Genomic DNA, 15,717 nt, shown 5'->3' with positions numbered 1-15,717 from the left:
AAAAATCATTCCTCAGTGTTTCCAGTGGGGAAGCAGGGAGGAATCCTGCGATTGTTGCTGCACAGTAACAGCAGCTTGCTGCTCCTAGAAGTTGACAAGAATGTCAGCTTAGATGCCAGTTTGATCAGAGAAGTTATGTAATCCTATTACACATCCTCCTCTGCGCTTCTTACAGCATAAAAGAGACCGAGGACACCACCTTCTTTGAAGGCATCACATGACCTCTTAACTAATCATACTTAAAGGTTGTATATCACTTAAAGGCGTGCATTCAGAGTGGCAACTTATTTTTCTAAAACACATTCCCAACGGTTCAATCTATCTTTATAATATTCTATTATCTCTTGCTTTTACAGTGAGAAACTATTTCATGGGTAATGCAGGCAGAAGCATGCATAAGTCACCAGTCACGGCCGCAGACAGCACTACACAATAAAAGTGATGAAGCCAAGCAGCAGATTTTTCAGGATGACTTCTCTCTGTGGATTTTTCATGCCTCATTTCGACTATCGCCTCCTTCAAAGTCTTTATTTCACAAACAGAAAGCATCACAATTGGTTTACGTGACCACGTGGAGACTCCTCTAAATGTCATTGAATGTCACGCTCTCAGTCTTGTGAAGACAACATCTAAAAGCATACCGACATGGGGGTCATATGAATTCAGCTAGTCGCCACTCTTTTTTGCCCTGTCAACAACCCATAAATCATTTAACGGTGCTGTGTGTGAGAAATTTCATTTTGAAAGTTCAGTCACAGCCCGTGAGCTAACTATTCTGGCTGTCTTTCATGGCATTCAGCTGCCTTTTTGGTCTTTCAGATAGATTTGGTATAAAAGACAGAGGAAGTTCCTGGCTGTTCAAAATACAGTCAACAAAGAAGTACAATTTCACTGATGGGTATTGGTTCTAAAATAGCTCAGAGTCCGACAAACTAAAAATATGTCAACTTCTCTCACGAAATACATGAGTCAGTAAATCAATGTGCTTGTGGTGCCTTTAAATATAATGTCATAGCTGAATAATTGTTAGGGTTCAAATCTACTATTTTTGTCCAAGGTTTCAAACCTCAAGCTCCACCCTCTTGTCCAAATATGATCACTTCTTGCTCCTTGGAAACAAAGATGGCAAAGGCTGAATGGCAAATCAATCCGCTCCTTAAATTTTGTTGCAGGGGCCAATCCCACCAGAACCTGCAGCAGGTGGAGGGCAGGCTCATGTGCAACAATCCCCAGATCACAAAAGCTGGGAAGCAGAACAATAATCATTGTTGCCCTGGACAGCCCTGGACAGGATGACCACCACAACAGCGGCCTGGCCAGCTACCAGTAACGGAACTTTTCCAACTGCCTAAATGAAGGACAAACTTTAAACATCTTTAAAAAGACACTCCACGACCAGAAGTATTGCTGTTCAGATGTGTGAAAATAAAAATGTATAGGGATTTAAATCAAAGGAAACGCATTAAAAGCGTTAAAGCGTTCACTCTTAATTTGAACTTTTATTTATAATCTTAAATCCCACTTCTATGTCCAGGAAATGCTTTCTCTATTTTGTATTTCAAAATATTTATTTAGTTTTTCTCCTGGGAACAACTAACTTAAACGTTTTTCCACTGACAGATTTAAAGAGATGCAACCATTTAGTGTTGCGCATCTGGTTTAATTTGTTCATCCATCTGTCATTTGACAAAATGAAGTTAGCTGCATATCACTGGGTCCTTCTTTGAGCACACTTTGCCTATTTTGCCCTCATTCTGTTATAAAAACACAAGAATGACCTGCTAGGTTTTTTTTTTTCCTTTTCTTTTCCAAGGGAGACTCAGCAAATAAGTTGAAGAGCAAGGGGAGAATCTGCAGCTCTGAAGCATGTTAGTTTACATGTGAGTGTGATTTGGTGGAGGTGAATGGCGGGGTGTCTGGTGCTGGGGAGGAGGAGGAGGTGGAGGAGGAGGCAGGAGGAGGAGGTGGAGAGGGGAGGGCCAGCTGAGCCGCTGATGTTGCGACGTCACTCCGACTCACTGGGCTTCAGGCTTCAGGCTCAATCTGCAGCCAGCAGCAGCAGAGAAGGTGGGGAGCAGAGGAGCATTTGATCCACGTCTCTATTTCCCCTTGTGGCTTCTTCACCAGGGCAGGGAGAACAAAAGACGGACAACTGCATGATTAGAGGCGCCAGTCCTCCTTCACCGCGACTGCAAACTAGGGCTAGCTTGATGCTTAGTTCAGCCTGTTAGCCTTTGTGGCAGGGCTGCATGCACCCAAAGACCCCCCAATAAACCCCGGGCTGGGAGAAGCCTCAGCCTTTTTCTTTTTACATTTTTTTTTTTTTGTTGTTGTTGTAATTTTGCCTTGACACTCTCCGAGTGTGCACACAGCAGCAGCCCTCAGTGGCTTCACTGCGCACCCACAAAGCGGATTTCCAGTGAGGAGCATCATCGCTCGGGCACGGTTACACGTCGTCGGCTCTGTCTGCAACCTCCGGCGTGACAGGACCAAGACGCGATTGATGCCTAGGATCCTCTCAAGATAGGCTACAATGTTGCGCACCACGGCCAACGTGTTGGCGACAGGATTGCTTTTCCTGGGATTCTTGCACAGTTTGGAAGTAACTGCCTCGGCGAGGGCTGTTGATGGTAAGCAAAACTGATTGAAGGGTGAATGACTGCAGCCCCTAAGCGTGTGTGCGTGCGTATCTTTCCGTTCCGTCTGCGTGCCGTGAGAGTAGACCGTGCCCCGGGGGAATGTCGACAGGGTCCAAGCAAACGTGGACGGAATGAAACCGTGCGTGTCAATTAAACTGGTCTTTTGTTTCTGTCCCTCAGTGTAACCTGTGAATATTGCAGTGTCACAGCAGCGATCGCCCCCCCCCCCACACCCTCCCCTCTTTCTTCTCTGGGTTCAAGCCTCTCTCACACATTTTCCTTGACATTCAGTGATGAAACTGCTGCATAGGCCCTATACTTTTTGTGATTGCGTTTACAGGTTGGCACATCCCCGGTTGGTCTGCATTACTTCAGTGACACTGGTCTGTGGACGAATCGTGCTTCATTGGAGCAGCAGACCCATCTGTGTTTACTCCATCATCATTGCAGTCAGTCTCCCCCCCACCCCCCTTTTCGGCGTAGTTGTGCTAGAAGCAACAGGCAAGAATAACAACGCTTCGCTGTTCTTGTGTATCATTGAGATTGTATTGCCTGGATGCCACCAGTCACATTGGGATCTGCTGGCAGACCCCTGTGAGCACACACCTTGCACAAAGTGGAACAACTTATGGAAACTATTAAGCTCCGCAGTCCCACTTGCACATTCCTGCGTTTTGTAAGCTGGGGAAGAGAGTGTTATTAAAGAGGATTTGGCCTGGACAGTATTGGTAAATTATTCGAAGAATGGCGGTATTATGCCTGGCATAGACACATTTTTTTTTTCTGTGACTCCTGTTGCAGTGATAACGGTTCTAAATGGAACATTTCAGTAAATTCAGCAGGATTTTCACAGCAAGACGAGTTCAAACCCCACGCTGTCTGTTTGTTAGATTCAACATCACGCCATAAATGCTTCCCTATGTCTTTGAAGTCATCTTAGTTCACTTGGAAGTCCTGTGCTGTGAGGTTCTAAGGGTGCAAAATCCACATAAATTACCACCTTGGAGACTGACGTGGATAGCCTGCAATCACCTGCAGCTTCTCCCCCCTCATCGGCCCAAAGTAACAGCTGAGAAATCCTGCCCTAAAACAAACACTTTCTGCTTCTATTCACAGTTGTTTTAGTGAAATCTTCCCCCCTCTGAGTTGTATTGCCTTTATCTGGTGAGTCAGCCTTGTGCAGTATTACAGAGGAGTTTGCCAACCCAGTGGGATTCACAAGTGCCCACGCAGGCATTGTTACCATTGATGAGGCTTGTACAATAGATGTTTATCAGTCGGACTGAATGTGAGACTTATGATGTGGCCCGCAAAGTAATTGTAACACACAGCTTGAACCTCACTGGACCGTATACAAGTGAACGAGTCGGTAATCAATCAGTCATCTCAGCTCAAAATTTCTAAGACGCAACACTGCATTGGTCCCTTTCAAGTGCAGAGAAATTGCTTTTTAACCTCTGTGATTGCTTCTTATTTCCGGGGCCCTTTATGCTACTAATAAAGTTTTGTTTTTTTCCTCCCGTTTTCTCTTGCTTTTTCAAGTCTTGCCGTCGACAGTTACTTTCCCTTTTTCAGAACTCTAAAGAATCCTCCCTTGTTTTTTTGTTTTTTTTCTTCTATCCTGTAGGCAGCATACAGGCCTTGGCGTTCCAAAAACTCCTCAAGTTTAATTGGGTCTAAACTTCCCTTTGTTCACCCGAAGAGACCTTCGCGAACAGTCTCGGCTTGTTCAGAGAGGGTTCTGCTAATTGGGCGCCGAGTGCAAAAAGCCCTAATGAAATAATTCACAGTGCTTCGCTCTATGAAAGTGATGTAACTGCAAAAGGAGATCAGTGGCCCCTTACAAATGTTACAGTGTATTCTCCCAAAGCTTTCGAGGCTCTGTAGAAAACAGTGTGGACTTTTTATTGTACTTGAACAATTTAAATCTTAAATATTTTCAAACGAAGGAGCACAGGCTCCCTCCTCCTCTATCAACTCTCCTGGCACTTCACCCCCATTGATGTCTCTGCTGCAACATTTGGTGGACGCATTTGGCTGTTAGAGGGGTGACTCTGACATCAGGGGGCCAAAAGTTTACCACTTCACCGTTTACTGACATCTGAGGGCAATAGGAAAATACAAAGTGCATTTGCCAGATCCTTTCTTGCTGTCGACCTCATGCTCCACAAACAACATTTAGAGGTACAGCAGTTTGCTACTATGCACACGTGGTTATGATTAATTCACCGGTTTGTTCTCAAATACCTTAAATGACGCAGCTGAATAACCAAGCAGCTTATTGTGGAGAGAAACAAGTTGGGGATTAAGTAAAACTCAGTCACAGGGGTAATTACACAGATGGCTTATGTGGTTGAACATGGACAATGAAATCCTATACAGCTGGAGGAAAAGATTCTCGACGGTCATGAAACCCAGGATGGACAGCGTGATCAACAGTGCAGCTGTTTTGCATTGGCTTAGTGTCCTTGAGGTGTAATTTGCAATATTCACAGTGAGATGCAACACTAGATTGAGCCCTTATTTGTTCCTTTTGTTCATAATAGAAAGTATCTTATCTTGAGCCAAAATTTGAGTAATTTGGCATTTTGGAATTTATGCTTTTTTTTTCGGCTCATTCTTGACACGAAGAGAACGCAGAACTGTGTATGCTCAGTAATTTGCAAAGTTTAGTGAACCATAAAAGAACCAGACACATCTGCCCTGGAAGTGTCCAAACTGACCCTTCAGTGCCTTCATCATTTTCTGTTGGGCACACCACAGTTGATCCAAGAAGTCCTTTCTTCTGGTAAAGGTGCAGTCCTGCTTTTAACTCCCCCAGTAAATTGGTAATGTCTTGTTTTTACCTATAACTATAACTTGTATTTTCCTATAACTACCTTTAGTTTTTAGTTGCCAGTATTTGCGCAAGCAAAAAGATTTGTGAAGATATTTATTGGTCCTTGGAGATGCTGGTAGACCGAGATTATTGCCTTTGAACAGAGCTGAAGTAACAGCCCCCCCCCCCCCGCCCTTTGACAGAATATATAAAGCACAGCCAAGTGGTATGAGATGTAAACCCACTCAGAAGGCATCGACTTCCCAAAGAAGACAAATTGCAGTATTTTTGTCCCCCAAGTCTTTATGATTGAATTAGCTCAATGTACAATGTTTGATCAAAAAAACATTTCGCTCATTTCTTAAGTGCCAATTAATAACAGACAGTAATCTTGTGGCACTTTACATGGAGAAGATTCCAACAAATGTGCATTAAGTTGATTTTAGGCCTGAAAGAGAGAGAGTATCGTAAATGATGATTTCTGACCCTAAAGATATCAAGATGGCATCAGCCAAAAACACAACTCTGGGCTTCAAAATGGCAGTTGGTGACGTAACTGTGACCGACCAACATTTGTCTTTATGGCTAAGCTACCTGTTTCCTTGAGCTCATTAGATGCTTCTGAATGGTCGAAACTTGTCTGTCGTTCCTGTAACTACTGGAGGAAACCATTGAAGATATGTAGTCCTATTGGGAGCTTATATGTCCTGTTTTACACTCAAGGAACCTAAATTTGGGCCAAAGGCTCCTACTTAATTTGAATAAACAAAAATTTCAAGTGTTTTCACACAGTCATTGCAGACCCTTGCATTGCGTTGAAAACCGCCTTCGATCTGGCCACAGTCGGCTGCTTAGATGTGGGCAATCTTGTAAGAACAGCACTGTGACCCACTTTAGGCTTGTGACCCACTGATTGAGATACAGTATCTAGATGGGGCTATTTAAGGATTGAGGATAGTAGGCAGCTTTGGAAGGCCCTCTGAAAGAATGTGAGCATGCACCCACTTGGGGATCTCATGAAAACACAACTTCAGTATGTTCACCATAACCCAGCAACTTTTTATGGAGAGAAATACTCACAAGTGAATTCAAGCTTAGAAAAAATGTAAATAGTGGTCCCTGAAGGAAATCTCTGATCTGTTGCACAGACCAAATGTCCCTCATTTCACAGCTAGTGGCTCTCTTGGGGCAAAATGGCAGAAATCCTTCTTGCGTAATGACCAGAGTTTAAGCGTTGATCATTTGATACCATGCAATTGGGTTAGATGGAAAGAGAGATGTGTTTCTACATGGTGAAGGTTATAAGTCATTTTGAGCTCCACTGTTTACCGAACACAGTGGATGGGTTCCTGACTAAATGTCAGATAGCAATGAGCTGCGATGGTTGCAACTTCCACCTGCAAACTCACATAACTGAGTTTGATAGAGCTCGAGGTAAAACAGCCAGCCTTGTTTTTATAAGAATCCACGTAGGACTGCTCTAGCTGTCGGTTGGTCCCAGTGTTTTGAAACACCAAGAACACCTTATTCTGTTGAGCTGTCACAAAAAGAGAGGGAGAGAGAGAAGAAAAAAACAGATTTGTGTCCACTGCCACTTGGCAGGTGGAGGCCGCAATTCACTGAAGCAAACACGTGGGACTTCAGTTGAGAATCGCTCCATTGTGTTCAATAGCTTGGAGCTAATGTTGTTTACCATCAGTTTGGGGCTGGTTAGGTCGCAGACTGAAGGTTTTTTTTGTTTTTTGGAGCTTTAAGAAAGTGGCACAGCAACAGAGGTGAGACTGACCCAAATTCAGCTGCCGGCTGAAAACCCAAAACAATGAGCTGAGTGACGGTAGAAAGCTCCTGTAAGGCTGAGGAGATCAGCACCGTCAGGTGATGATCCTGTGTGAGTTGATATAGATCAGATGCGCTGTGTTGACACTTTCACACTACGAGCATAAGGTGGGCTTAACTCTCTCCTCTTTGTCATTGTGAAAGAATCCTTTTTTGCCGACAACTTGAGGTGTGATCCTGATTTTCCAGTTTGCAAAGTGCTTTGCCGGTCACGCAATGCACGATGGAGGCCAAGTGATATGGAATCTATTTCCATGAATGCATGCATTTTATTACTGCAGCTAATACCTCCATCACCTCCTTGTTGCAAATGCTCTACAGTTTCAGTGGGAACCTCTGGAGACATACTTTCATGCAGGTTCAAGAGAAATCTCTTGGTTGCTCCATTGGATACTTATTTTTAGCATCATTCTAAAAACTCATCCATTCACGTGCACTGGAGCCTCTCCTAGAGGAATTCTTTCACGGAAATCCATCATGTCCAGGGGACAAATGGATGTCAAAGTAGATTCACCTATTGTGAATTCATTCCCCGAATGAAACAAACAGACCGTACTCCTCTGCGGTGCTTAATGACGAAGCAAATTAACCTCGTCTTCACAACTGGACATCTGCAATCAGTCCTCAACCACTCCATCCTGAGGAGCTCTTCCAGACACATGCACACTCTCTCTCAGACATGCACGTAACAGTGATTTTGAATTTTTTTCCAAACTTCTTATCCAAAACACAAAGTCCCCAGCCTTAAGCCTAACCGTAACTCTAATCCCTCGAGCAGGCGTTTGCCTTTAATTCTCTGGCAGAAATCTGCTCACGTGAAATGACCTTCGGTGGAACCACATTTGTTATTTCTGCCATCGGCCTGAGCAAACACACACGAGAGAACAGAATGGTTATGGCTCAGTGCTCGACAAACAGTCTGAGGTTCATATCTAATGCGCTGCTTTGACTGTGATTCCGAATGTTGGACACAACATCGATACCTTTCATGTCGCTGATGTTCACATCTGCGTGTGGGCAGTCTGGCCTTTCCCATTATGTGCGTGTTGTGTGTTTCTGGGAGGAGAATGAGGGAGTGTTTGCACCACTGTTATTAGCCTACGCACAGCATAACTAAATGGAAAAGGTTTAGTAAATGTCCCTGGACTTTTCTTCATTTGTATGGCATGCTTTGAATTTGGTGATAGTGTTTTCCCCAACTGGCTGTGAACGTCACTGGAGTCTTTTAAAGGGCCAGTTGGACATTCTGGATAATACATAAGAAGACTGACACCATTGTTAGCATGATCCTTAGGGCTTCTTCATACGGTGTACCTGAGGTGCTGGTTGAGTGAATACCATACCTTTCTGCAGAGGTGGGGCTTGTAACTTTGCTCGGTTTCCCTTATTTTTGTCAATGGGATACATTTTTCCCCAAATCTCTCACTATTACTTTAAGAAAAAGTAAGACTTCTGCCATTTGGATTTGTTTGTTACGTTCCCGACTTCTCGTTCAAGGTTTTATCAGCACAAAACCACCATAAAGAGCCGCCCTCCTGCCATCCTTTGGAGTTGTTAGGAGATGAAGGTTGCTTCTTCTTCTCATGGATGGCAAAAAGAGAAACACGTAATGAATATGTAGTGATAGTTGGAGATCAAGCATCACTCTGAGACTTGAAATCTGTACTGGTCTTATGAAAAGGCACCAAAGAATTTCACATAATCTCCTTCAATATGCTCCCCCCGACATCATACTAAGACGGCTTAATTGTAATTTTCTCTCTGTGCTGCTGCGTGCCGCATGTGCCCAAGTGGTGCTGCAGCAGAGGGATTTGTCCAAACTGACTAAGTTGACAGTCGTGGTTCACACCTCGTGCGTTTTTGCTTCGTTCTCTCTCTGCGCCTGAGTCGGATTTTGCATGGAAGCAAAAGGAGAGGTTGTGGTCTCCTCCCTCTGAGCTCAAACTCCGAGTCTAGCACAAATAGCTGACACAGCTGATTACCACTGAATTTGAGACGTGGTTAAAATCTCAGCCAGACATCCAAATAGCTCTTAATTAAGTTCAGGTTTGATTACTGTGCTGCACCTAATCGGTTCTGCCCTTTTTGCTCGCATCTGAGCTGTAGCAACAACACAGTCCCAAGCAGGGCTGCATCGTCCTGCGTGATGAGGTGCAGTCTGACTTGGCAGCACATTCCTGATGTTAAGTCCATTTAGTCTGAAGTGAACGCAGATAGACTTCCATACACATAAGAGCTCAAACAACAACAAAAAATCCCTAAAACTGGATCAGACATTTATCAAAAAGATGAAGCAAAACAGTAAATAGTAATACAGTTTTTATTTTTTAAATCCTTTTAAACAGGCATTTATGTATATTTTTTATTTTTGTTACTAATCCCTATTTAATGACTGTCTGAATTTTTGTTTTCTTCTGTCAGTATCTGCTCAGCACACACCAGACTTTCACAGGGGCTGCAAACCCTTGGCGAAAAGTTTTATTTAAAAGGCAGAGCAGGGGCCGGTTTTTCTTCTGTTTTGTAACACGAAAACTTGGAAAACTTCTTTTTTCCCTCCCTCCCTCCCTCCCCTTCTTCTTCTTCCTCCTCCTTCTCTTTTTCTCTTCCATTACAAAGTCGTGAGGCGTTCATGCCTCAGCTGTGGAGGTGGATGAGGAGGTGGCAGGCTGCAGCCAAACAGACCGATTCACTCTTACTACATTTTTTGGTGCTTTGCAGAACCCCCTTAGGTCAGCCCAAGGGTCAATAAAATAAACCAGTGTCTCACTCTATCCTACAGGTATATGACTCGGTCAGGGCATGGTCTGCAGAGTGGTTGATTTTCAGAAAGAAAATGACACAAAAGAAGCATTTTCCACTATGCCTTTTTTGTCGAATGAGAAATGTTTATTGAATTGTTTCTCATTAATCCCCTGAAGTGTTAGCTGAGCATTTTTTCTGTGATTTTTTTTTCTTCAGACATTCACCTATGAGTCAGTGCCAGGGTGAAAATGTAGTATTTTCAAAATCTCTGTCTCTTTGTGAGGTAAAACGTCAGCCCTCCTCTCACGAATGTTTAAATGCACGATGAAGCATTAACATAAAAAAAAAAAAAGAATTTGGGATCGCAGCGCCGTCTTTTCCCCGTGAAAAACTGCGTGTTTTTATTTGAGTGGGTACACGCTATCTTCTGTAGACTAAACTTGGTCTTTTTTCCCCCATTAGCTGTTTCAGCTCTCTCTGTAAGGCTTTTAAATAACTTCACTGTGCGTTTACTTTAGCCAGCCCTCCCACCTTGTGCTTTTATGCTGCATGCCGGCTTTATAATACTCAGTAGTTTTAGATGAATCAGCACTAGCAGCAGATTCTGCTGCTAAAAAGGATAGACTCTTCAAATCAGAGTAGCCGTAACCCGATCAAGTGCAATTTGTTTGTGAGTAAGGAGAGCAGCTGCTGTCATGGAAAAGCATTATGCTAGCATAAAACACATTTATTGTGGCTTTTTCCTTTTTATTTTTAGGCCCAATTCCAAATTCTCCCCATGGCTCTTCCACTTGACAGTACCCAGAGTTTTAGTGCCAAATAGTAGGGCCAAGGAGGAGGAATTAGGATTGGGACTAAATCTCACTGACATATGCAAGGTAGAGTTTTTCTAATTCTGTCACTTCACTGAGCCTGGTAGCTTCCAGGGTTATGAGATGAGATCTGCTGGATAAGCTAAGTGATCTTAATGTGGGAGCAGGCTTCCAATCCTCACAGCTGCTCAGAGCTGTGGTTGGTTTAGGGAACTCTTTGAATATGGTGTGCAAGGACTCAAAAGTGAGGCAAGGGAGCAGTGGTCAACGCGAGCTCCTTCGCATTTTTAAGGCGCCACATACCATCGTTTAGTGAGGTCATCACAAACAAAGAGGGAACCTATCAGCTTCAGTTCGATGCACGGGTAAAAGAACATACTGTATTTATGTTAGTGTCAATGGGTTAAGTGGCATCAAAAAGTAATTGAAACTGAGTAAAAAAATGGATAACAGAATTGGGTGGGGGAAAAAAATACATATGTGAAAGAATGACTTCCTCAGTTTGGATAAACCTGTCACAAACTCAGGTTTCAAGAATCGGATAGCTTTGACTTCATTTTTCCAGTCACAACACAAGCTCCGAAAGATGCTCTGAATGTCTCAGATGCACAAAACGGCAGTATTTGACACTGGGACGAGAACAAGTTGTTCGTGCCAAGGCTCAAACACTAGCTGGGAGGCTTGCTACAGCAAGAACATAAGCTGACCATGTTAGTTTAACAAAACTGCTTTAATGAACCTATTTAAAAAGGTCCAAATTACACTGAAAGAATAATCTTTCTTTCACTTTTTCTACATGAATTTACGCTGATGATATTCTGGCAGTTGACTTGATTCTTCTGTACTTTCCTATCTCCATTAGCGCCATGGATTAAGTTGCAAAGCTAATCACCACAGCGTCACCACTGGTACATTTTGATTCATTAATGATTCTTTTTTTTTTTTTTTTGGTATTGTTGATTAGTTGGGTTTTCGCTACCTTGATGTAGGAGATGATATCCCAGCAGCTGTTCCGTGGTTTGCTTTGGAAACTCACTGCCGAACAGGATGATGTTTTTTCATTTATATTTATAGCTTTGACAGACACTGGATTGTGTCCTTATTGGGGTGAATTTAGCGGATTAAGTTACTTAATTCTTCTATCTAGTCCTATCGCGAGGTAAAATCCTTAGTTTGTCCAATGCTATTGATGCTCTCTTAAGCCACATTCAAATGATGTTTTTAAGTGTCTATTCAGAAATGCTGTCAGACTAACACACTAAGCTAAGATTATCAGTTTTTTTCCCTTTCTTTCTTTCTTTCTTTTTTTTTTTTAAACCTACTTAGCATGATCATATTAGCTTTATCAAGCAAGTGGATGCTGGTATTGTTATTGCTCTGCTGTACCGATGTTTAGCCTCACAGAGCCACGAGATTGGATGCAAATGCTTGTTTTTTAGTTATACTTTTAGGGTGACGGTGGTCACAAGGAGTTCACTCGTAGAGGGGCTCGAGCTGCATATTTTCAGCTCATGGTCACTTAAATTACGTGTATCCATTTGAAGGAGAGTTTTCTATTTTATGCCAGCTTTGAAGCACCATATTGCTCAAGCTCCCCTGTTACCACAGCTGTTGACTTTACATTTGCTTTAAGTTTGCAATCCGCTCAAATACTTTTGAGTGGTGTGCGTGATGAGGCTGCAGTCTCAATGTCTGCTTGAGCTTTGTGGTGCCCGGTTGATCTTAGAGGGCAGGTCTCCAACTTATTTATAGCTCCGCTGTGGGTGTTGGAGGAAATGGGGCAGCGGTTTGGGGGGTGGGGGGGCCTTGTGTTTTCCTCCCAAACAGACTGAGCTCATCCTTAAGCACAAGCAGACAGCGACTGGGAACAGAGGGCAGGGGATTTGTGATCTGGCCCGAATGGCGATGGCCCAAATTGTTTTTTTACTCGGTAAAAACACAGGCGGCTTATTGATAGCATGTGTGACATTCCTCCATCCCATCTCAATATTCCAGCCCAGCTCACTGTGGTCTCAGATCTTCAGGCCTGCCTCTGGCTGCGAGAGCCCCAACTACTCAGAGTTGTGGTTTTCTGTCCACTCTTTTTGCTCTCATTGCTGCAGTCTGTTTACTTTGTCATTCTTTATCTCATCCATCTGTTTACTTTCATTTTTGCTGTGTCAAGGATATGTTTAACGAGAGTACCGCTCACACTGATTGTCTTCATATGATATATAACTGAATATATCCACACTGTGCCACTCATGGAAGCGTGTTCAATTCTCCCAGTCTGAGGTCGAGTTTCTGAAATGGAAGCACAATATTGTGTGAGGAGACATAAAAGACTAGAGAGACATTTTTTTCAGTGCCGTTTTTAATTTTTCAGTGTTCAGAAGTCAAGTCTTGACTGGATGAGCTGGTTGAGACTGACCACGGTGAGTCAGATCACAGCGTTTGACCACACTCCTGCAGCTTCCCTCCACCTGTCACCGCCAGGCTTCACCTTCAGCTAGCTAACCTCTTGACCTACTTCTTCTGCTCCCCACTATGACTCCGTCAGCCGCAGCTTACGGCTGAGTCTGCCGCTGGCACCAACGCCTCCCACAACCACCGTTGACCGTGGATTTAACAGCACGTCGAGTTGGTGCATGTCAGCATCTAACTGAGCAACAGACGCCACGACTTCCTACCTTAGATGGCTGGTGTTTATATCCCTAAACAAGCAAACGCATCTTAAAGAAGGAAGATGAGAGGCAAAGTGGAAATGCTCCAAAATGAGTCTGGTTGCATTTCATGAATAATTCAAGACTTCTGAGAGAGAAAAAGATGTCCCTCTACTTACACACATACGCACACACTCTTCTCAGCGGTATAGGGAGGCGAATAAGTGGGGAGTGTGTGAATGTGTGCTGCCAGATGTCAGGTTGAATTCATGGTATTTAGGTTGAGCCCCATTTCAAGATTTTCTTCACTGTAGGAGTTTGGAGGCTAGCTGCACATGTAAATCCAGTCATCCCATTTATCCTGCTTCATCCCATCAGCCAAACCTCTTGCGACCGTCATGCTGTACGCCTAAATAATCTGGAAGCTGTAGACCTGGTAATATCCCAATTTCCCACTCATGTCCCCTATTTGCTGACCACAAGGGGCTGAAGAAAAAAAAATCCAAATCTGCATCTGTACAATGGCTATTTGAACATTTGACTGCATTCCCTGCAAAAATTACGATCGGTGTGTACATATATGACCCTGAACCACCGGTGTTCAACGTAATGGAGGGGCGATGTTGTCAAGAAAACCATTTGCTGATCACAGAGCACAGAAAAACACGCGGAGAAATTATACAAAACCATTGGTCCATTATCAGCCAGGTGATGAATATTCAAACGCTTAATTGTTCACGAGTAAATTCCAATTATTCACTCAATCGTCTGTCGCTCTCTTCGAATGTCATCTGGTGAATTGTTCGAATTTGAACAAGTAAACAAAAATGGAGCAATGGACATGAAAAGAAGCACTTGGTGGTCAATCGTTCCACCCATTTGTCCTTTTTCTAATGCCATGTTCTATCTGATACTTTGACACCATACGGTAAGAGTAGAGCGTGGACAATATGAATAATGTTCAGCCTTCAAATGGTTAGATTTTTCTTCTTCTTCTTCTGGTTTTATCTACAGTACAGTCGAGTATAACCCTTTCACCCGAGTGGAGCAGTTCTATGGCAGCCCTCAGAGAAGTGGCAACACTGTCTACAGTGACACTGACACAGTATTTGGGCCCCTGGCAACCACCGTTGGTTTTGAGATGCATCAGCTGTGATTCAGCCGCTCCACCTCAGTATTTTACAAAAGGAAGGTGCAGCTCAACAAACGTGCAGTAGTACCGTCCAGAATGGCAGTGAAAGAGCTTCTGTAACTGTTAAATCAACTAGATTAGTTGGGAATTTCTGAAATGTTGTCATCAGGGCAAATGTTTTGCCAGCCATGGAATGTTATGTATATGTGTACTGATGTGACTGCCACTGTAGCTGATGAAAAGGGATGAAGTAAAGGTCTTAATTTCCAGAGACTAGGTGTAATAAGTTGCTTTTTATTGCGTAAACCTACAAGAGATCTGAGTAAATAATTGAATTCACATCACCGTAGAAGCTGGATATAGCCAGCGTGATGCGACCCTTTTAATATGTGGATTATCTCTTTGACACAGTTTTTGAAGCCAGAAGTGATTATATTTGAGAGGAAGGAGTTGCCAGCTTCCTTACTTACTTGTTTTTCAGGAGGCACCCATAATTCCCTTTGATAAAACACATCATTTAGAGTCTATTGCACACATTCTACTTCATGTAAAGATTGCCAATAAAGTGTATCAAGTTGGAAACCAGAGAAATATTTACATGTACTTTGAAGAAAATGGGCATCAGACCCTTTTGAATGTCTCTTAGACCAATTATCTGAGGAACAAGTCATTAAAACGGATTAAAGCGATCTAAGACGGCCAAACTCTCTGTGGAAAATGTACAGCTGGATAAATGACTGCAGATTAATGGACAGAAACTGGGCCCCTTCTTCATCTATTGAGCTCGTCAGTCACTCCCATTGGCTCCCAGGCATTTCAGCCATACTACAAACTCAATATTTGAAGGGTAAAATCAATTATTGAATTATTAATCGGAAGGAACGAACTTAGCCAGTGACACCCAAATGGCTGTAATGACTTGCTTGCTTAGTATTAAACTAGATAAGTTGACACTTTGTGAAGTGGAATCTATTTGAGCCAGAGAGCTAGAGTTTTGGAGCCAAGGCCGGGCTTCTGTCAGTGAAATCGTACTTTAAGGCACTCCCACGCTGGCATCACACTGGATGATTATGCGCCGTCTGTATAAAGGATTTCA

General features: G+C 43.2%; 1 protein-coding gene across 3 annotated transcripts in view; it reads left to right on the top strand.

Moving 5' to 3' along the window:
- Positions 1 to 2,017: 2,017 nt before the first annotated feature.
- The window catches only part of LOC140303547 (low-density lipoprotein receptor-related protein 1-like), an 89,752-nt gene continuing 76,052 nt past the window's right edge, over positions 2,018 to 15,717 (top strand). For 2 of the 3 annotated variants that reach the window (XM_072382333.1, XM_072382332.1), the window contains exon 1: positions 2,018 to 2,630. In XM_072382333.1, the coding sequence (XP_072238434.1) occupies positions 2,534 to 2,630 (97 nt within the window). In that variant the 5' untranslated portion in view covers positions 2,018 to 2,533. The remainder of the gene's footprint in view (positions 2,631 to 15,717) is intronic. The other variant, XM_072382334.1, reaches the window with a different exon arrangement.

This window comes from Leuresthes tenuis, unplaced genomic scaffold, assembly GCF_036924035.1.
Source record: "Leuresthes tenuis unplaced genomic scaffold, fLeuTen1.0.hap1 SCAF_3, whole genome shotgun sequence".
Taxonomy (NCBI): domain Eukaryota; kingdom Metazoa; phylum Chordata; class Actinopteri; order Atheriniformes; family Atherinopsidae; genus Leuresthes; species Leuresthes tenuis.
Note: the sequence above shows the minus strand (reverse complement) of the source record. Positions and strands in the feature narration are given on the sequence as shown.